We start from the raw sequence: 24290 nt of genomic DNA on the forward strand, positions 1-24290 counted from the left end.
ATTATTTTTTAAATTTACTTTAATTGATAAATTTCGAAATAATATAGAGATTTAAGGGGTTAGGGGTAGTCAGAATTTTCAAAAAATCGATTTTTTTTTTTTTGCATTTTCTTAAAGTATAATATTTTAAAAATATTGTGTGAAAATTTGAAGTGAATCCGACAAATTCTTTTCGAGTTATTTAACAATGACCAAAGGACGCTCGGGTGCTACGTGGCATTCGAGAGCAGGTAGCTAGAAACAGCTGCAAGCAACCGACCTTTCGGGTTTCATTGTCATGAATATCTCCCCATTTTAATGTATTTATAATTTTATATATATATATATATATATATATATATATATATATATATATATATATATATATCCTTCTACATATATTCACAATTTGTAGGTAGTACAAGAACTGAAAAATAATTTTTGGTTGCCAGTATACCTGTAGTCGTTGCACTGATCAGTCGATAGTTTTGTGATAAATTATTTCTCAAGTGAATTAAATTATTAACCATGGGACGTGATTCTAGAAAGGTTTCAAGAGAACTTCGGAGTTCTGAAAAAATTAATAAGTCGCGTTCAGTCAAAAGAAAGAATGTTTTTAATCCGAAAACAGCCGAACGTGATGAAAGTATTCAGAGTACATCTTCTAAAAAATTAAAACAAAACACTGAAGATGATGTACCTGAAGACAGCAGTACTGAATTTCGAATAATAAATTTTATTCAGGTATTCACTGCAATTTCTGCTCTTATAAAATGTAAAAAATGTGATGGAAATGTAGTGTTTCAAACAGCAAGTACACGTGGGCTGGGATTCAAAATTGTAGTTGCATGTAATAACTGTGGAAATGAATATATTCCTTCCTGTTCTTTCGTTGGGCATTCTTATGAAATAAACAGACGTTTCATTTTTGTAATGAGAATACTAGGAATAGGATACGAAGGATTGTGCAAGTTTTGCGGCCTGATGGACATGCCGTCTTTTTTAGATAAATCTACGCATACAATTTTACTGAAACAGATTTTGAATTGTAGTAAAGCCGTCGCAGAAACCTTCATGACGAAAGCTGTGAATGAAGAAAAGCAAGCAATGCCAACAACTGAAAATGAAGATATAAATCATCTAACTGTATCGGGAGATGGAACCTGGCAAAAACGGGGATATACATCGTCATTTGGAGTTTCTTCTATAATTGGCTATTTTACTGGAAAGATTCTTGACATAAACATTAAAAGTGCATATTGTAAGCTATGTGAGTATTGGAAAAAAAAAACAAATACTGTTGAGTTCGAGGAATGGTATCAATCGCATGAAGATGTGTGTTCTGCTAATCATCAAGGGTCTTCTGGGAAAATGGAGGTGGATGCGATGGTCGAAATGTTTTCGTATTCTGAAACTAAATATGGAGTTAAGTATGCCAACTATATTGGTGATGGTGACTCCAAGACCTATTCAGGAATTATAAAATCAGATCCTTACGAAAATACAACTGTAAATAAAAAGGAATGTATAGGGCATGTCCAAAAGCGGATGGGGAGTCGATTACGTACGCTGAAGAGTAAACAAAAAGGTCTTGGTGGTCGAGGTAAGCTCACAGGAAAATTAATAGACAAACTAACTGTGTACTATGGTTTAGCAATACGCCGGCATTGTGATTCTATTGAAAATATGAAATCTGCTATAATGGCAACCTTTTATCACTACGGCTCGAGTGATGAAAAACCGAATCATGATATGTGTCCAAAAGGCGAAGAATCTTGGTGCTCTTACCAGCGCGCTGAAGCAAGAGGAGAGCTTGATACCTTTTCTCACGATTATTCTCCTTTACCTTCTGATGTTTTAAAAGCTATCAAGCCTATATACGAAGATCTTAGTAATGAAAATTTACTTTCAAGATGTGTAGGTGGATTCAATCAGAATAATAATGAAAGCTTTAACCAACTAGTATGGAAAATATGCCCAAAAACGGTAAATACTAGTTTTACCATCGTACAAATAGCTGCATACGTTGCTATGTGTATATTTAATGAGGGTATAAATTCATTATTAGTCTTGATGAATACACTAGGACTTAATTGTGGGCCTAATTCTCATCGGTATGCAGAAAGAATGGATGCTGCACGTATCAAAGTAGCAGATAAGCGCGCTAATGATAACACCCGAGAAGGTCGATTGCAACGTAGGCACCAGCAAATCGATATTTTGGAAGCTGCTATGTCGGCTGAAGAGCTATTATATGGTCCAGGAATAGATGACTCAGTGTAAGTTATTAAATAATTCTTATAATTCGACATAAATCCATAGCAAAACTTTAAATGCGTTTTTCTCAAAACTATGTTTTCTGAACTGGTGATCACTGTAACTTAAAAACTGCTCGGTAGATTTCAATAAAATTTATTGTACTTTTGAAATACATTAAAAACTCGTGCCTGATCGAAGGATTTTTTTTTTTTTTCAAAATTTCGATTTTTTTTTAACAATAAACTGTCGGTTTTTTTCTCGAAAATTTGAAAAAAATTTCCTGAGGCCGCCATTTTGTTAATTTCGAAAAAAAAAAAAAAGCTTCGATCAGGCACAAGATTATCTATTAATAAAACTAATTTTTCTTGTCCGATTGATTTTAGATGAATCTCCAAGGACTTATGATGATCACCGCAAAGGACTTCGGGAGGAACGGGCTCTACAAAAACAGCGATAACTTTTTGAATTATTAATTTTTTTTTTTGAAATTTTCGTGAAGTCAAATCGAAACGTGTTCTAATAAAGCTATGTTTTTATTTTTGTCAAATAAAGTAATTAACTACAAAAAAAAAATTATTGAAAATCATCATTTTTTCATACCCCTGAGTACCCCTAACCCCTTAAGATATTTCAATTTACTACTAGATATTTTAGGATCGGCATTTCCGGTGGAATTATTAACAGATTAAATGATAACCAAAGTTCTGAGGGTGGATTTTAAATGAACAATTTCCAAGTGACCGAATCTATTTCAATCATCCGATGGGATTCAAACAATTCAATAATTATTTTCAATTAAGGAATAAACTTTGGTGAATAAGTTTAAGTATTTAGATACAATTATGCTGATGAATTAAGACGATCAAAGACGATAGAGAGATGATCGAAATGACAGAGATAGTAGAAACATTTAAATGGTCCCTCAGGCAAATTGCTCCAATTATACCTGTCAATTTACACACCTCTCGTAGATCCTACAGACCAATGAATCCACTCGTATCACGGTACTGTTTGGCCATTAGTGGGCACCTGACGACACACGCTGGTGTCTACTCTTAGATACGAAGCAAATACCAATTCTGCATTACTCTCAATACTACTATAGAGTAACTAGAGTAACTAGAGTTACTAGAGTTACTAGAGTTACTAGTAGAGTACCGAGTTAGTACTTGTATGTGGTTATCCTGTCAGTCGAATCCCTTTTACTGGCCATCAAGTTTTGATGAAATTGTTCCCTATTGCGGTCTAATGATAATGAAGACTATGGAAAATATCTCTGGGACAGTTCTAGTGGAAGATTAATCGGATAATCGAGCCCTTTTGGCTTAGTTCAATACTACAGTACTCTCTGGTATATAGAGATGAGATCCTAATCAGTTAGAGGGAGAGAAATGGCCACGACTACTCCTCCATTTAGTGGTACTCGATGCTCGGTCTCTGGCATCAAAGCAAACCGTCCTTCAAGTACATCGATAATGAATTAGATTCGCTTGAGTGTCTCTGAGTTCCGTACACTCACATATATGTCATGATCCTCTTGTGTGTTTCTACATCATAAGCTCACCACTCTCAGCTTCACCATCATATTCACGACCAACCTCACCAGAGTATCTCTACTGTCCTCTGTACTCTGTCCCCTTTTACAATTCAAATTACAAATAACATAATCGAAATTTTGATTAACTTGAGTAAGCTTCAAATCAATCTGTTATTAAATAACTATTTCCACTCTACATATTGATATTAGAAATAAACCCAATTCATATATTCGTTTTAATAAATTCTACAGAATTTAAAATAAGTCTACTCGATTTATTGAATCCTCTGGTGAAAATTCCCTGACCAAATAATAATTATAACTATTTCATTTATTTCAATTTCATTCTATTGTCATTTAATTTAAAATATTTTAATTTATAATTACCTCTGCTGGAAAAGCATAATTATTAACTTGATGCTCAGATCCATGTTCATTTGTCATCCCATAATGAATATAAATTTCTTCAAACTGATAGTGATACGCGAGTGGTCCACCAGTAATGTTGACCCGTGTCTTTGCGTCCTTATCGGCTTTGAATACTAAAAATTGTCCAGTATTATGTAGATATCCAGCAACCTTAAATTATAAATAAAAAATAAAGGGTAAATTAAATGATTAGGAAAGGAAAAATGTGACAAGTTTATCAAAATTCAAGTTAATCATTGAGTTGAATGTTTTTTGTGGCTTAAAGAGTAGAATTAAGTGGTTTTTGGACTGACAAAAACGAAGCTCTCGGGTGCTCTCGGGACTGTTAGGGTAATTGATTAGGGACTTAATTGGACAGAATGGCGTTGGTACTACTACAACTGAAAGGAACGTTCGTTCGTTGGTTAGTTGGGTTGGTTGCCAACAGCATAGACTATGGTAGTGAGTTTAAAACGGCTGTAGGTGGCTGAAGGTGGCTGAAGGTACCGAGCTGGAAGCGGGCGATGAAAACGAGGCGACTGGTGAGAGAAGTCCATTTTCTTGTACGTCTCGCGAATGTGAATTATGACGTCATCAGTTAGAAATAATGAGGTAACCTCAGTGTGGATTGGACTGGGGCGACTGGGGGTAGAGACACGTCAGCAAATTTTCAAGCTCTAGCCTATTTTACCACAATTAATTTTTTGTTTTTCTTCACACCCTCTTATTATATTTATTTTTCATTTTATAATTTATTTACTGCCTTTCAAATTGGTATAGCTGTCGATGGTTGGTCCATTGTTTAAAATAAATGAACAAGTGAAATAAATTATGGATAAATAAAATATTCGAAATAGCAATGAATAGTAAAGTACAAATGGTGAAAATAGTTGAAAAAAAGGAAAGAAAATAAATGGGTACAGGTCAGATATGATGCAAGAAAGAAGAAAAGACATAGTCAGCGGAAACGACTCGAGTTTCTCTAAAGGCAAAGAGACGCGCGAACGAGTTCGTTCTATTGTTTAATTTAAGTGCCAAAGTTTTAACTGAACAGAAAAGAGGGGGTATAAATTTAGCCCTATGTCGTAGTCGCGATTAACCCCCCGATTACGTCGTCAGCCAGGATGTGGTTGAGCTTCTGTGGGCTGACGGGGCACTTCCGAATACCGTCTTCCTGTTTCTTTTATTTTTCTGTTTCATTTTTTGTTAAAACTTGTGTGTGTGTTTTTTTTTTTCTTTTTGTCTAAAAGAAATGAGAATCGCGAATTGGAAAAAGAATAGGACAATGGGATTCACGCGAACGTTTAAGAATGAAAAAAACCCCGGAGGTTAGTTGTAGATGGTAGAGTTAACGGATGAGGGAGGATGGAAAAAAATTTAAAAAAAAGCCCCGGCTACGCCGGAAAGCACCGAGATGCATCAAGAGTTTAAAACAGTGCGTACTGGCTGGGTGAACATCTGCGGGAGAATGTTTCCTTTGTCACTATTCATCCTGGTGTCTTTCATCGCTCGGGGACATCCGGATAATTTTAAACGGGTCATGTGTCGCGAGCTTCCTATTCTAAATAAATGCTTATAATTTATTATTTCATTTTTCTTTTACTAATTATTATAATTATAATTAAGATTTTATTATATCGATTTTGAAATTGACCTCTCGTGGTAATAAAAAATTAAGTTGAGCCTCTTTGTTGGTTGGTTTGTTTGACGAACGATCGTGTAATAGGCTCATAAAATTAACATACTCTGTGATAAAATTGCTGATGGCATAATGACGTTGCTGAATTTTTTAACAAACTCGTTAAAGGGTTAAATAGATTTATAAGTGGATGTCAAGTTATTAAAAGTGCTTTTAAATATTATATTTTCGACAGTTTCGTTTGAATTATATATATATAATGGTGAAAAAGTAAAAACTTGAAATAAAAGTTTGATATCTTCTTACGACGTGATCTTATCAACTTTCTTAGTAAGATGTTTCGAATTAAAAAGTTTTTTTTCTTTTAAGTATTTTTAAAAACAAGATCTCGGAGTGTGACGGGTATTCCCATAAGACACACATGAGGCTACCAACAGTGAAATAGTTTTATGGACGTTGGATAATATATATATGGGATTGATAAATTACTTTGTGTTTGTCCACCTGGACTGGCCTAAGGTGAGGATCGAAGAGCAACTTGTCTGGCTCAATGTTGATGGGACTTTGTCGTCTTCCTTTGCTGCACAGAGACCACTGCGGATTTATTAAACCCCAGAATGAAGGACCTTAAACAAAATAATTCAGTCCCATTATTATTATTATTTTATACATATACATATAAAGTATATTCATGGGAAAATATTTACAAGTTGAGAGTCAAGTTGTGTATACTTTGTAAGACAGCAAAGAAAATTTCAAATTTTTACAATTTCAACTTTTCCAATTGACTGAAAAGAATTTTTCGACACCTCTCGGACACGGGGGAGTTAATATTATTTTGAAAAAAAAAAAAAACTTTTCTAATTTTTTTTTTCTACCAGAGATTCATGAAATTTTCTCATTTTTTTTATCTTCAATCCTCATCATTTCATTCGCGTTTTCTGGACTTGTGCTTGATAAATTTAACTTTATCTCTTCTGAATTTGATACGGAAAACTCAAGATCTTAATGAGTTTTCTTCTTTTACAAATTCAACTTTTTTTTTTTTTAATTATTATTATTATCACTGTTATTTTTTCAAATTAATCTTTAATAACTTTGAGATTTAAAAAAAAAATCAAGTAAATAAATAACAAACTATATAATTAAAAGTATTTAATTTATTCTAACACTTGAACACAAAGTTATTTTATCTTGATGCTATATAAGTACATAAAAACTTAATAATAAACTCTTAAATAAATATAAATTATTTATCTAATTATTTTTCTATAGCAACCGCAAAACTTTTGACTCAAGCTATAGCTTCAGCGTTTTTAAAATCAATAGTTTTACTATCGATAAGTCATATATAAAAAGAAATATTAAAGAAAAAAATATTTTTACGGCAACTGATAAATATGCTTCATTTTCTAGTGCAGATTAAAAAAAATAATAATAAAAAAGTAGTATAAAAATAACTAAAAGCAAGCGTTTGCTTTAGGAATATATCATGTCGTTGACTGTCGAACGGGATAATTTATATCTCCAAGGTTCCAGTATTTTCATTCACTTTTCTCTTTTATTTCAACGGTTCTATAATAAAGCAGTATATGTGCAGTAATGAAAGTCATCAGTTGACAATATTTAAAAATATAAATTCTATAATTGGCTTTTTTCACGAGCGTGGTTTTAAAAAAGAACCGCCAGGAGGACTACAGCTACAAAGACTCTCATTTTTATAACCTCAAAATAAAATCATGCAGCTATTCCACTAAAGTAAATTTATTTTTAAAAATATTTTTGTCTATTGTAATTATAAATCTTTTTAATTTATTTTTATTCGATACGGAACAGTAACAATTAGCGTTTTTTTTTTATGTAACGCACTTTAGAATTACGGCAGTGGCGCCTCGGGCAGAAATTTAGTAAACGATAAATACTGACTAGGTGACTAGTGAGTAGAGAATAGAGCTATAGAGCATATATATATTTATCAGATTGAGTTTAGATTCAACGCACGTTAGTATAATTAAAAATTAGCAAGCGATAAACGTACGGCTGCGGTGTTTCTGTTGGTTTAGGATTGGTTTAGGAGTATTACTCTGGAGGATATACAATGCATCTATAATAATATGTGAACGTTTAATTACGTCCATTCTCTCGTAATGGTGTTTCCTAGCTAAATCCATAATCTCATTTTCATTTAGAATTTGACCTTATAGTCTAGGCTATATTTGTTTTTACTCATGTGTATTATCAATAATCCAACAACACATCAGCATATGAATTATCAATTTATAAAATTTATCAATCACTGATAATTTAATAATTTTCACTAATAAACTAATTACATAATAATTTTGAGGTGACAAGTTCAATTTTAATATTTCATTTGCATATTTTAGTTACACACATTATTAATCACCAATTTTATTATTATTATTATTAAATCATTAGTGTGAATAAATAAGAAGGGTATTATTTTTTGACGTATTTCTCCGACGGAATTTAAAAGCGATTCTTTAAAATCAATCGTCTTGGAGCTGTCTCTTTGGACAACCGGTTTAATTATCCGTCTTTGGATCCGACAGCGAGATTGTAATTTATAAGGAATAAGAGAAAGGATGATGATAAGAATTTTCGCTCAGATCTGAAGACCTCTTTTCCACTTCTCCACTTCTCCACTCCTCCATTGGTTGGAGCTTGAAGCTTTTAAACTGGTTATTGATGATGATGACATTAGAATAAAGATGTAGCGTAGTCAGATTGGAAGTGTCCTCTCTACCCTCTCTACCCTCTATATCCTCTCTAGTGAGAATGTCTATATTGTAGTCGGTAGGATGGGCGCCAAGTCCAATTAAGATGTTTTTCAATCCCGAGCTTTAGAGTCAGCAGACATCTCGGTATCTAGGTGATAGCGTTTCGCGCGCCCGTTTCACAACCCAGCCTATCGTCCTGAATTCATATGCATACATGAATACATTTCAGTGTTTCTCCAATCAAGCCCGGACCGGATGTTTCAGAGGACCGTCGGGTTCTCGTATAACTATTGTCCACTCACAGCTCTATCATATCACTCGCTCCCTTTTCATTTTATTTATTTTACAAACAATATCAACACATTCATGAAATCCTGTACACTCTTTGTCATTCCACTTTACTTTTCCTTTTTTATTTATTTTTTTTTAATCTTTTATTTATTTATATCCCTTTTTATTTTTATTATTATTTTTTTCTCATACAATTATTTAAGGCACGAACCTTGACGCCTATATTATTTTACTCTATTCAAATTCCATACTTTCATTTTATTTTTATTTTCTTACTGATATCGCAATAAACTGATCGCGAGGATGAGTTTCAACCACCTGACCCCCAAACGGATAAACTTTTGTCCCGGTCTATACAAATAAAGAGAGACAGCTTGTGAAATATATATATATATATATATTTCGTTCGCGGCGTGTCATTAACGAGCACAAACCCCTTCAGCGAAACCAAACTTTTTTTTTTTTTATATACATATCTATATATTTATTTACTATTATTATTATTATCATCATCCTATAAAATTTTTTTTTTTCGGTTCTTTGTGTCTATTATTTTTTCATAAAATTTTTTAATTGACCTCCACTATTTGATATTTTGACGATAATTTTATAAAACTTAATAGACGGTAAATAATTATTTAAAAAAATTATATAAATTTCTATATCTGAGACGTGTTAATCCTTTTCCTTAACCACAGTGCTGATTAATTGGACAACTATAATTAATTTTAAGCACGACAACGTTAACGACGTCGAACGAGGATCATTGTGCCTGACACTAATCCTTGGCCCATTTAACGCGTACTAGATAGAGTTTGCTTGACTAGTGTGATATTATTCCACTTGATAGACAACTACGATCCACTATCAACTATATTAAAACAATGTTATGATAATCTTCTCAACTCCCGAAATCCATCATTAAAATTTCCCATTCTTTTTTTTTTTTTTTTTTTTTTTTTTTTCCACTGAAAATTGAGCAGCGATGAAAAAATAAAGCTGACGAGTTTAATGATGGATTGCTAGAATTATTAAGTAAATGATGTAAAAAAAAACTATGTTTTATTGTTGCCTGATAAATGCATTGGCGTATAAAGGATTTGTAAAATAATTAATTGTAATTCGTTAATGACGAGATATAGTTTGAGTTTTAAAATTTATTGCCAGCAGATGAGTGTAAAGCTCATGTATAATGGATTTTCAGCGAGTAAATTTGTCGATTGTCCGAATCGAGGGCTAAAAAATATTATGTCGCTCGCGAGTGTCCAAATCGAATTTCGAAATGCAATTCGTGTTGCGCGTTGCGGATCACCTTGTTATCGAACTACGATAACGATAACCCTATCTCTCTTCTACTTTATCACCTATGTTATATACATCTACATATATATTTTACATGTATATGTGTATAGATGTGTATAAATGTGTCTCGTCCCGCGGATTTACACGTTCCATGCTCGCGATATGTAGTTCCCTGTAAATTTGTTAATTAACTAAGGTAATTGCTCCTGTAGTCCCAATTACGCGCTAAATCCGTTATCCAAATATATATACATCATTTGGACATTTCGCCTCTCAAGTTACATTCGATATTAATACTAATAGGCTTTTTTTACAAAACACATAAATCAAATTATAAATTATTTTTAATTGGGCATATGTAATTATAGCTCAGCACTTGATGTCTCAAAATTTCACGGCATAATTTAAAAAAAAAAAAAAAAAAGTTTTTTTAAAATAATAAATTTGATTAAAGTCAAAATGATTTAAAAAATTATTTCACTGTTGGTAGGATTCGTATGGTCAACATGAATTAAGCTTGAGTACGTCTGTACAATGTATATAGAGTATTGTATAATTTATGCGTACTCACGTTGTAAAATGAAGGTAAAAGCATATAGCATTCAACAGAAACCGTCATACTGGTAGCTCTTCAGCATTTGCTTTTACGGAAACATATTCTATGCATACATGCATGCTTAACACCTAAGAGAGCCAGTAGGATATGACGACGTCTCGACAACGACAACGACAACGACAACGACAACGGTCAAAATGACTGGGGGAAAGTACTGGGAAAGGACTGGGAAAGGACTGAAACCAAAGGATCGTCCGGTGGTGTACAACGGCCAGGATGTTAAATTACAGCATTTAAATAATTTCATTTAATCTGTGCGCTTGTATAAGACCCGGTTTTATTCCTCTTACTCCTCTAACCCTCAGTCTTAATAATTCTACCGCACCTTCTCGTGCCTCGTTACGTGCTACCGGATAACCGGCTGGACACCGACGCCACCATCGTCACGGAAAATATATTTTCCGACTACTAAATTCATACCACGATAGCCTGTTGCTTAATCATATTATTACTTTTATAACATCATTTTTTATAATCTCATTTAAATTTTTTTATTTTAAATACACGGCTGATAGATTTTAATATCGACTTTATTTTTAATTACCCCAGACATTTTAATTAATTACTTGCCCATCAATTAAATCAATATCACTTTTAATCCAATTCAATAAATTTATAATTATTCATCATTACGAAAGCTGATAATAATTTCTTTCCATTAATGGATTAACTGATAAATAATTGAGTTACTTAAATTTTATTTTTCTTATTTATTATTTTATTCTTAATTCATTTCCATAACGAATAAATTTTTAAAATAAATGAATTATTCATTATTATTCAATTATAAATAATTCATTAATTTTAACGAGTTTTTTACATTTAACAATAATGTTATTTTTACTTCATTATTTTATCAAAATACATTTTAATTACAAATTCATTAGAAACTTATTTTTTAATAAATTAAATTTAAATTGCGTCTAAGCTATTTAATTTACGTAAAAATATATTTCATATTGTTTTTTATATCATTTAATTTTCTACAAAATATTTATACTGTTATACATTTTAATCATATTTTCCATAGTTGAGTTTTATTTAAAGATATAAATTAATATGAGTATCGTTAAATTTTGATTTTATAAATTATTATTTGCTTTTAATTAGCATTCCATATAAATTATTAAAGATACGATAAAAATAAATTTATAGAGAATTAAATTTGCTGGAAAAAATGATTCTTTAATTTTTTTTTTAAATTTAATAATTTGTAAGTTATTCAAATTAAAACTTTACTATAACAAATATAAATATAAATAATAATAATAATAAAAAACTATTATTTGTTATTTACTATTATTTTTGTTATATTTTGTTATTTTATTTTAGTAGCTTTTATTCCCAATGGCGGTCTTAAGTTGGCACACTTGTATTCAGCGAGAAGTGATAAAGATGGAAAGTGGCCCAGGTTGCATTTGCATGTTTATTCCGTTTTCTTAATTCCGCCTGGGATAGGAAAAGCAACTCGCGAAAGACTGCTCGGAGACTCCAATGCTCAGTGCCTGCTGATTCTCAACTTAAACTTTTCTGTCGGGGTTTAATTTTCATGCCATCAAATATACTCTCACTCGCAGTGCTTATTATATTATAAATAAATTACTTAACCGTCTTCTTCACCAGTGTCACCATATTATATTTATCCAGATTATATACTTAATATTTCATCTCTCTATATATATATAGTTGCTTGTTTGACAAATAAAAATTCATCTCGCCATAAAATTAGTTATTTATAATTTTAATACCAAAGTTTTCCATAAAAAAAAAAATCCATTCAATTAAAAAGGTATTTATAATAATTTCGTTATAAAATAATTATGATGAATTCGTCTATTGTCAATTTTTAAATTTATAATTACTCAAGTTTGTATTTAAAATCATATATACGTCCAATTTAAAAAGCATATTGAATTAAACTGGAGCCCGCGAAAAAAGTTTTGCCGCGTAAAATATTTATTTAATTGTCAGAACAAAAATTTAATTAACAAATGCGCGTAATATTTACTTTTCAATATATTTGAAATCTATATAAAAAAAAGTAAAACTGTCCTAAAAGTAAATTTGAAAGGCTTATTGGTTGTAAAACAACAGAGTAGACCATCTGCCAAGGATATGAAACTAAACTCTAGACCCTAAAAACCTACCACCTGACTAGAACCAACTCAAAATCAGTAATAACTTTTCCAAGGTGAACGTTGTACCGGGTGTTGCTAAAGCCACCGATAAAAATTCATGCTTGCCTGAAATTAACTTACAAAAGACTTTTTGTTTTTTTATTTTTTTAAATTATTTATACCCTTACTTTAGTATTTAATTTAATTTAAATATTAATTACTTCAATGCAATTATTATTTATATTTTTTTATCTTTTTCGTGTTATTGATAATCTAATAATGTAGTATTTAAATCCCTTATTAACAATTATATTGAATTATCGATTAGTGTAATTATTAAGTCTATTAAATAACTGTGGACTTACCGGAAATACCATCGTAGGTCCACCATTCTTCCCAGCTGGCTTCGGACTCTGAAAATTAAACGATAAAAGTTAATTATCCCCTATAATTTTTATTCATTTTTTTTATCACAACTATTATCATTATTACAGTTTAATTATTTAATATTAATATTTACTTTTTTTTATCACAATTATACTTTTGTACTCTGAGAGAGTCAAATGTTAATATTTATGCGTAGCAGAATGTTTCTTATCGTTAAATGGAATAGTACCACGTGCAAAAAAACTAAAAAATTCAGTAAATATACGTGCGTATATATTTTTTTTTTTTTTTTTTTAATAAAATGGGTGAGTAAATTTATATATTAATATAAAATGCAACCATGGCTATTTTAAAATATTTATTATATTTTTTTAGTAAATTCCATTTATAATTCTTCCATTGTTTACGTTATCTAAATATACCAGTAAATAATCGACGATGAAATTTTTTTATTAAATTTAAGTGAATTTAAATTAAAATGATGGTTTTTATTATTTTAATAAAATGATAATTAAGTTATCTCGTGACTGATGAGTTATTAATCGATAACAAAGGGCTGACCTGGTTGGAATTCGTATGCTTGTAGTGTGTGGAAAGCCACTAAGAGCTACTTGGCATGTTAAACATACCGGAATAACGTCAGATAGATATGCCACAGTGTCTTCGAGTTTCGATGCATTCTCGACGATACACTCGAATCTTTGTCATTTCCATATATATTTTATTTTAAACAAAAATACCTTAAATTTCAATTCATTGATTATCAATTGGGATTTTGTGAGCATTAACTCTGTTTATATATTTAAAGGATTTGCCGCGGAAATTTGAATTATAAAACCAGAGAAAACGGATTAACTTTTATCTATAAATTTATTACAAAATGGATATAATTAATGATATATATTTGTAGATTTCTGAGAAAAAAACTCTCAGATATGTTCATGTTTAATCAGATATAAATTTACATATGATCATGTATGGTTATCTATTTGATAAAGTAAGATCATATCCGTACATGTATGCATGATAATAAAAATTTTTGAGACTCGCGTAATCATAATGTAAATATATAAAAAATATCTAAATTTTAACTTATATCCATTATTAAAATAAGATAGTATCAAAAATAGTAGATGAAATTAAAAAAAAAATGTCGACGTGTGTGAATTAAAAAAAAATAAAAGTTTGAAAGAAATATAATGAAAAATGAAAATAAAAATGAGACATATAAATGTCGCGTGTTTTGAATCATTAAACTGCGTCTGGTAGCATGAGAGTTGACCCGACCCACATGTGACTATCTCGGTAGTTACGCCGCGCCCTCCGCCATCGGCTAATTGCATCAAATTATAAAACTTTTCAGTTCTAAATAAGTAAGTGAATATAATGTAATCAGTTTGTGTTGCATCGATTTTCAGCCTTTTATTTTATTCAAAACATTATGGTTTTATCTCTAGAAATGAAACATAGCCATATTATTTACTATGATCATGATTTACGATTAACTTAAAATCACCCAGCAATTTAAAACTCCATTATAAAAATATAAATGTCGGTATGCAAATAACTCGTGGAAACAAGAACAAATTTAATGGAAACAATAAACACACCTATACATACACACAACAATATAACTTAACAACATCGATCGATTATTTGTCCCGACAAATTTTTCATCTATTTTTGTGACGACATTTATATTTATATAATTATAATTTTCTTAAACTTTATAATTAAATTATTTAAATAGTGTAATAGGTAGTTGAGTAATTTTGATAAAATGTAATAAAAATAAGCAAACAACAAAACAAAAGGTGAATAGACAGGGAGTTTGAAAACAACTGTGTGCCGACTGCCGACTGCCGACTGCCGAGGAACAAAAGCGTACAATTACAGTTGAACGAATTGAGATTTTACAGTCGATTGGACTACGATAGTTTTAAACGAACCCATTCGATCGAATGCTCGAGATGTTCCGAAATCTGATTTACAAATTAGTATCTGGTTTTACGATATATTATCTCGTTATTTATCGTAATAAATCATTTTTCCTTCAGCAAATAGATAATTAGAGTCATGTCAGTGCTGAAATTTGATCAATACATTGATATTTTTTCTTTTTATTTATGTGTTTAATTCTATGCTCGTTATAAGCTCATTTGTTTTTAAATTTAATGAGTAATATATATATAGATACATGGATTAAAAAATATTGTTCGAAAAGAGATTGAGTGATTGCTGCAAAAATTTTAGACCAAAGAAATACTTGTACTTAAGAATGGTTTTAACAAATGAGCTGAAGAAAAATGGTGACTGTTTAAAAAAAACCGCAAATAAGCTTAACTCTAAAAGGAACTGAGAGTATAAAAATTTAAAAAAGACAAAATCATTTTTTTCAAAACAAGTAAAATGGCGATACTGGTATAGTTAACTAAACAAGTAAAAAAAAAAAAAAAAAAAAACAAAGAAGAAGAAGAAATAAAAAGTGGTAAAAAATAAAATCTTGAAAGTTGCAGGTTGGTTAGATTTTTCTCTAGTAGACGAGTCGTCCTGAAATTAACAGAAGGAAGTAGATAGATGGACCCGAGAGTGGTTGCTGGTAAACGAGTTCTCCAAGTGGGTTTCAAAAGAAGAAAAAGTAAAAAAAAAAAATATAAAAAAAAAAGAAATTTCGAAGAAAATAAAAAAAAATTAGAGAGAGAGAGAGAGAGAGACTTGTGAAGAGAAAGTGAAAAGCGAGAAATAAGGAGGATGAGTCGAAAGGATCGAGAGGGTAGAGAGGGAAGAGAGGGAAGAGAGGATGAGAGCCGCGAAACGAGTAGCCAAATGTAATTTAAAGAAGAAACCAAGTTGGTTGGTTGGTGAATGATAGAGACAGTGGATAAGGTAGATAAGGTCTAGCCTTGAGGCTGAAGAATAAAAGAAAGGGAGAACAAGTAGTACGTCCGGTTTACGATTCAACCCGCATACAAGTCAAGTCGTCCGTCACTACTACAAACTCAACTGGGACTACTTGCTCTTATTTGACTTTCTTGTTGCAACAGAGGCTACACTACGCGTCTATTCTACTCAAGTGTCCACCATCTCCAACGATCTATACTTTTTTACTTTGGTTTATTTTACCACCCACAACCAGTCTGCTGTCTAATATTCTTTAGAGAACAAAGTACCTATTTCGCTTCAACAATCACCCGATCAAGACTTACTTTCAATATACTTATCATCCGATTGTCTTGACATTTTTGTTACGAGCAATATATATATATATAGAAAAAAAAGTTATTTTATTTAGGAAAAGTAGAAAATATTTTTAATAAAGTTTTTGTTGGCACACGGTCTTTTGTTGATCGTGCCCTTATGGTAGAAAAAAACTAACGCCTTGTGTACACTGAAGGGGATGATGTGCATGCGCATGAAGACTAAAGAATACAAAGTATATACGAAGAATAGCAAACGAGGGGTAAGAAGTCAGTAGAAGTTGTAGTAGTGTAAGTGTGAGTTTGCGAGTGACTGTAAAGAAATAGAGAGAGAGAGAGAGAGAGCAGTTGCTTTTTATTTACCCCATTTCCACTTTTGTTTACTTCAAGGGCTCTTGAAGCCGTTTGGATCCCTTGTCGACGTGAACCAAAGTCCCAATGCCTGAGAGAGAACAAGCCGAAAGGCGAAAGGCGAAAGGAATTAGGGGATGATTGAGTACTCGAATAGAAAACCCGTTGTGAGAACACAAGAGTGAGGAACGAAAAACAAGAAACGATTAAGAAATTCGATTAACGTCACCCTTTTTATACACACACTCTATATATATATATTGTATAGTTTATAGGGTAGTCTTAATTGATTTATCAAGTTAGTAAGACGTAAAAATCATAAAAATACTTTTATATAATTACGTTAATAAAATCTTTATTTTATATCACGTGTGTTGATGTTGATGTCTTTCTCAAATTACGTAGACTGGTAATGAGTTCACAAGATCAATGTAAAAGCACGATAATTTTATAATGTTCTCTCTGTGAACTGGTTGCGGGTTTTCCGGGATCTGCGCTCGAGATCCCAGCAGCAAGCCAGCATCAGAATCAGCATCAGAATCAGAATCAGCAGCAGCAAGTGGTATGTGCTGGACGAGAGTACCTCAATGAAGGCTGGCTTGGAAAGGCTAGCTCGAGTCGAGTCGAGTTGGGTTGAGGATGGGGTCAGAGTTAGGAATGAGACGAGAGTTGGGTGGTGGTATATGAACTAGGGGATACTACATGAACTGGACAAGTGGAGATGCAAGCGATGGTAGCTCGAAAGCTTACAAAATACGCTCAGACACGTAGAACCAACTAATTTAACTCCAAGTCCACATATATTACTAAGTCTATATATTTTTGGTAAACTGGTTGTTTTAATATTAAATTTAAAATTCATTTTATTAAATTATTATAATAAGTTTATCAACTAAACAATGATATGATATTATGTTTATTGTTGAATTTAAGTTTGAGTTGACGTGTCTGACAAAACTGGCACAACAAGTTATAAGCTAAGGTATCGTATATCGTATGTGTAACTATCATATCAGAGCGTAAGCATACGTGTTATTGTCGAGTGTCGTACTGACTACCAAATAGAGTCTATTCGCTTGTACACAGATACATGAAAAGTCGGTGAAACTTTTAGACTAGATGTCACATAGTTATTAAAGTTGGACCATGACACCCAATGAAATTCGTATAATATCTACGATAGATGTCATGTGTCACCAGGGACAGCTAGAGTAACCCAGAGCAACCAAGAGCACGCCAGAGAACAAACTTGTTGCCACCATAAAATTACTCTTTACTCTGTCACCTTTTAATTATTTATCCATTATAATCTCATCAATAATATATCTCTGTTATAAATAAATAAATATATACTTTAATTAAGATTTAATTTAGCGAAAAAAGTGTCACCGTCACGCAAACGACACTTGCACGCACAGCCAACATTTTTTAACGTCTTCCGAAAGGGAGAACTCCATTTGTAAAATTAATTTGTCATACTGTTGTTTTTTTATGAATAAGCGGTTATTTATTTTTACAAGTATTATAAATAGCTTTAACTGATATATACTCCCGGGTCAAAAAAATACCCTCGTGTACCACTTTTGCGTCACAAAGTCAATCCTCGAGCTCTTTGTATTATTTTTTTATTTTTTTTATTTTTTTAGGTATGCATATCTCTTTCACGTCTTTGTTAATGCACCACTTAAACTTTTCTCTCTGCTTTATATCTCGGCATGAAATGCTAAAAAGCTTTTACGCATTATTAAATTTTTTCAAGGTCAATCGTAACATGATTATTTATTATCATTATTATTATTATGTACGCATTAAATCTTGACATTAGTAAAAGCAAGTAAAGTGATATGAATGATAATTTAAAAAAATAATAATAATAAATGAAGTAATTGGTAGATAACCAAAATACGTGAGCATACTGTAAACAAGATTGATTATAGCGAATGGTAGGAGAGTTATAGGGTTAGCTGGATAATTAAATTAACTCATAGGGTTAGTCCCGTTCTCTGCAGAACATACAACTTAGAGTAAGTGTACGAGCAGTGACTGCCCGAAGCTAACCAGGAATAGAGCGACCATGCTCTGGGATACGAATATGTAATCCACTTTGGCTGGCACTCTGCGGCGATGGTGCGCACGCGAAACCAGACAGCCAACAGCCAACAGCCAACAGCTACTAGGTACTGGGTACTAGGTACTATGTGGCAATTAGAATCATCGAGGGTACGGACGCGTGGTCGAAGCTCAATTGATGTCCAGTAATAGCTCGGTCACCAGGTTGGTGATCGAGGCTGACCTATCTGCTGGATTTGTCACTACCTAGGGCTCTTACTACCTCAAACCCATACCCATACCCATACCAGAAATACGTATAACCGCAATTCGATCGTCACGGCAATAAGGACCGTTGATGATAGTACCTCATGTTGAACAGCACAATGATCCAGTAACGAGTTACGAGTAACAAGTAATGAGTAACGAGTAACGAGTTGGCTTTATCCTTGATCCGTTTATCAATAGTAGACTAGCATACCAGTCAACTAGTCAGACACATTGGCTAATCAAAAGACCACTGTTTATCATGACTGAAAATTGTCTAACCCAAAAGCTGATGTATACCAGAGGATGAGGATACAGATGGAGAATTGAGCAATAACTCGAGTTGGTACCATACCGATCATTTGACGACTTTCGACTAAGAAGAGAAAGCTTACGATTGAGGAAACCCGGAAACCCAGAGTTCTTGGTATCTCAGAGCACGTACATTTCTGGGGCGTGACGTAACTGACTAACAACGTGGTAACACGGTTGAGTAATCCGTTTCTACTATTGCATCTCGGTTTGCGTCCTCTTGTCTCTGGAATGGACCAGCCCGTGGCTTATTACACGCCCGCGTGACCAGCCACCTGGCCAAATTCGATTCCACTACAAGGCTAACGTCCTAATTAGTTTCACTCCTTTTATCTTTTATATATATATATATTTTACTCTCTCTCTACTCTCTATTCCATGGACCAGGTCCCAGCTAAGGTTTTCCAAAAAAAATTTTAATTCAAATTACTTATTCAACAGTCGTATAGTTTATTTAATTTATCAACTCAGCTCTTGTATTGTCCTTCCTTTGTGTACGTTAACTAAATCTTATTTTATTGTACTTAAACTTTTCTTCTTTTTTTTTATTATTTATTTCAATATTTTTTTCCTTTTGCCTGTTGGCAATAAAAGTTCGAGAGCTATTTGTTGTTTTTGCTGTTGTTGTTGTTGTTGTTGTTGCTGTTGTTGTTGTCGTTAGCTCTACAGTAGATCCTGTCGTTTTAACTACGCGGATATCTTCTGCGGATATATACGTGAGCCACGGGATTTCTACGGGATGTTACAGAGCGACAGGTAATCCAACGGGCAACTGGGTCGAGCGATAAGGGTTAATCTAAGGGTTGGCGAAACATAACAGTTAATTTCTCCCACTGCTTCAAGTCTCATCGTTAACATGAGAATCATTATTGTACACAACAAGACATATGTTCTGTTTTTTTTTTTATTTATTTAATATAAATTTTCAAGTTAAATTTAATTTTTATAATAATAATAATAATAATAATGCAAATGTGAAAAAGTATAAATGAAAAAGTCGATTCACAAATAGCATAAAGTGAGAAAGAGAGAGAGAGAGAGTGAGTGAGTGAGTTTTTACTGGCTTCTTATAGAATTTCTTCTAGTTCGACGTCGGTAGAAATATTATTTCAACTCCCGTCGTTCTTGTCGTCCACTTCTGGGTTGGTTGGTTGGTTGGTTGGTTCCTTCATTCGTTTTCTTCATCTCTGTCCTTCTTTGCAAGTTCCATACTTGATCGGGTGTTCGAACTTTAGATTACGCCTGGCCCGCGGTCTTTTGTCGTCGTACAAAATGAAAAGAGACGCTCGTGATGAAAGTTCAGAATAAGAAAAGCTAAAAATAAAAATATTTAAGTCGTAAGAGAAAGAACTAGAAAAAAAAAAAATAATAAAATAAAGAAGAAAGAAAGAAAAAGGTTTCGATTTAAGGTGAGGTAACGTCAAGAAGATGCTGAGAAAAAACCAAGTGCTGACTTATTTTATCCAACTTAAATTAAACTATCAGAGCCTATTATTGATAGAAATAATAATAATAATAACTTTTTTAAATCTTCAATGGCATACCAATCCTAATTATTGTAATATTTGGCTAGCCTCTCTGTGCTAGCACGACAATTACTTTTTATTTCAAAAACGGTTTCGCCCCGAATATACTTGCTGGGATTGGTATGCCATTGAAGATTTAAAAAAATATTAAAACACCAATCAAAGAATATATGAATGCATTAGCATTCATATATATTAAATAACTAACAGAAAATAATAATAACAATACAAATTTATATCGTAAATTATTATTTTTGCAGATTTGAAGGGCTAAAGCATCGAGTGTCGAAAAACTGACTCAGCCTGATGCACTCACGTTAAATTGATTTTCTTATTTATATTACGTAATGAATTCATTTAATTTGGACATTTATCAAAACTTTAAATTCTGATAAATATGTTAAAAATGTATTTTTAAATTGATTTACTTGAATATATAGAAAAATGTGATTGAAAGTTTGTTCAGAGTCACGTTTGTTGGTTTCTGCATTACTACAATAGGATATTTTTTTTATTATTTTTAATCAAACCTAAAGAAATTTCTAGAATATTAAAAATTTCTATTTAAATTAATTAATGTAATATTTAGCCTGGTTATCAATGATTTTCTTCGGAAGGATTGTTGATAAAATAATAATATTTTAGAAGGATTTAACGAAAGCACTGCATGAGAAAATTTCAAATAGTTTAACAAAGTCAAGTTATCAAGGAAATTCTTGAATAATGCCGTAGACGGATCGAGAAAACGGTAAAGGAACTCATGGAATGTTTAAAGCACTCACCAACTCACAAATTATATTAAAGATTCATTAAAATATTCATTTTGTAATTGGGATATTATTAAATACAATTCTAAATATTTATTTAATATAATTTTACTTAAGTAATTTATAAACTACATAATAATAAACATATTTTTGATATTTATTATTTACAAGTGAAACTGATCAATATCAAGCGTCCACGTGGTATTTTGAATATATTGTTTGTGGCTATTGAATATAACGTAACAAATTCAAAATTGATTTATCTGATTATTTTTTTTTTTTTTTGTATCAGTTGATAATTTTAATTATGGGCTAATACAAAAAGTAGACGTTAACTTTTGGGCCTAACTGGACCTAACACTTCTGTCATCTGTGTCATCTCAGGAAATAAAGAGACTTTGGACAGAGGCTCGTTCATGGCAGCAGTTTCCTGTACTGGTCAACAGGCCTCACCTCATATTAACTCAAAAAGGGCCCTCTCGATTTATCGTTTTTAAATTGTGGCTGTAGCTACTAGCTACTATCCACTAGTCCCTAAGTGATACACTACTTTGATTTTTTGGTCTAAAACAAAGATGGCGCCCATTCGGGGGAATGGTATATTAACGACATAAGACGACAAGAGTTTGATACTCAAATAAATCGTACTTGAGTTTATAATAATTTTATATAAATGTTATTGTTAACCGCCAAACCTTTATAATATTTATGTTAATTAAATTTATCCCTTTAATGAAATTAAAATTTTCTAAAACTGGCTCGGAGATGTCACTTTGATTGAATGAAAGAAATGTTAAAATTTAATATTCATTGTCTGATAATTTTATAAATTTAAATTTATTATTCTAATTATAACCGTGGGTCTGAGTTATGGGCTCTTTAAATTTTTAAGTTTTTAAAAATAAAAATTCAGATCAAAGAACATTAAATATTAAACGAAAAATTATAGTCAGGCAAATATTTAATTTAAAATAAAATATGACTTGTGAATATAGACGTATTTGAATTGGTATTCTATTTTAATATAAAACTCGGCTAGTTTTTTTTTTTTTATTTACTGATTATTTTAAAATATTTTTTTATTTTTTGAAGACTAAAAGCTCTGACCGGATTTTTTTTTTTTTTAAATAAATAATGAGCTGTAATAATAATTTACAATTTAATATAAATAACTACGGCTCGAGTTTATTTATTTACAATTACACAACATTGAAATTGACATGAATATAAATATATATACATATATGTGTTGTATTTAAAATGAACATGGCATTGATTTAATATAATATTTAATAAAATATATTAATTTTGGGGAATGTAATTGAAGGATTATTTTGTTTTGGTCAATATAATGTCAAGGTATAATGGAATTTATTATCAAATAATGATTCCATAATAAAATTTAATAGGAAAAAAAGTGAAGCTAAATGTTGGTGTAAATTTTATTAAATTTATTGAAACCTTTCATTGATAACGTGTATTTGTATTTTAAATGAAATATTATTTATAAATTTTTATCGATTATTAGAGTATGGAATGTTTCGATATGAATAATAATAATTTTTATTAAAATTGTAATTGGATTTAGTGAATAAAAATGAATAAAAAAATTACAAAGTCTATAATAGTTAACGGCATTGTTCTATAAAATAATTAATGAGCCTTTGAGGTTTTAAGTTCAAAGGATTCAGTTGAAAGCTCATGTTGGAAACAAAAAATACTAATTCAATTAAATTGGCAGTAACTGTCTAGAAGTTTAAATGGTAAAAAATATCATAGTTAATTATTTGAATAATAAATTTGATAATTTAAAAAAAACGAAATAAGTTTTTTTCATTTACTAAGTAAATTAATAGTTAATTATTAATAATAATAAAAATATAAAATAAGAGTTTTAAATATTTTAAATTTATATAATGAATTAAAAATGACAAAATGAAAATCTAAATTAAACAGAAGAAAAGTCATCATCAGTATAAATTCTTCTGGTTGTTTGTACAAGAGCTTGGAGTTGGTGCTCTAAGGTTACGTATATACGAATATAGAGAGTATTTTTCGCTCTGGGCTACTTTTATCCCAAAGGGTATTTGCCCAATGGAGGAATAAAACTTTCACACTCTTCTCATTTGACCGTGAGAGCAAAGAAAATAAAATAAAAATTTAAAACCAAGGAATTGATGAAAAATTCTTAACAATTTTTTTTTTTTTTTTTTTTTCGTAACATTACTGTAATTTATAAATTAATTATTAATTATTAATTATTATAGGAAAAGTGATAAAAATGTTGCAACGTAGCATCTTTCTTAAATATTCTCACAAGCGGATTTTTTCAAACGCGAGATCTCGTTTCCGAGAGTTCACGACTCTGGGCTGGACTCTTCGACCCGTGAAATTGAACGGCACGATTTTATACCGATAAACGTGTCAACGTTAACCACCGCTCGACAATTTTTTTTTTTTCAACATTTCCCAATCTGATATATTATTTATTATATATAAATGTGATATAACATATTATTAGTCATTGGTAAACGATGAAAAATAT

At 31.2% G+C, this 24290-nt stretch overlaps 2 protein-coding genes across 4 annotated transcripts in view; one reads left to right on the forward strand and one right to left on the reverse strand.

The window, feature by feature from the left end:
- LOC130665026 (carbonic anhydrase-related protein 10) overlaps positions 1 to 24290 on the reverse strand; it is a 45103-nt gene that overhangs the window by 10031 nt on the left and 10782 nt on the right. For both annotated transcript variants that reach the window (XM_057465266.1, XM_057465265.1), the window contains exons 2-4: positions 13255 to 13302; positions 6312 to 6448; positions 4163 to 4354 (exon numbers count right to left, since the gene is read on the reverse strand). In XM_057465266.1, coding sequence (XP_057321249.1) covers positions 4163 to 4354; positions 6312 to 6448; positions 13255 to 13302 — 377 coding nt within the window. The remainder of the gene's footprint in view (positions 1 to 4162; positions 4355 to 6311; positions 6449 to 13254; positions 13303 to 24290) is intronic.
- Positions 400 to 2795, forward strand: LOC130665025 (uncharacterized). Of its 2 annotated transcripts, none has more exons than XM_057465263.1 (2): positions 400 to 2258; positions 2622 to 2795. In XM_057465263.1, the coding sequence occupies exons 1-2, from the start codon at positions 508 to 510 to the stop codon at positions 2623 to 2625; spliced, it is 1755 nt and encodes a 584-aa protein (XP_057321246.1). In that variant the 5' UTR covers positions 400 to 507; the 3' UTR covers positions 2626 to 2795. The 2 variants fall into 2 exon arrangements, with proteins under 2 accessions (XP_057321246.1, XP_057321247.1); XM_057465264.1 differs by lacking the exon at positions 2622 to 2795 and having other exon boundaries at positions 400 to 1965; positions 2066 to 2195.

This window comes from Microplitis mediator, chromosome 3 (genome assembly GCF_029852145.1).
Source record: "Microplitis mediator isolate UGA2020A chromosome 3, iyMicMedi2.1, whole genome shotgun sequence".
NCBI lineage: Eukaryota > Metazoa > Arthropoda > Insecta > Hymenoptera > Braconidae > Microplitis > Microplitis mediator.

Coding starts and splice junctions, on each gene's coding strand:
- LOC130665025 (XM_057465263.1), top strand. CDS start 508: ATGGGACGTGATTCTAGAAAGGTTTCAAGAGAACTTCGGAGTTCTGAA.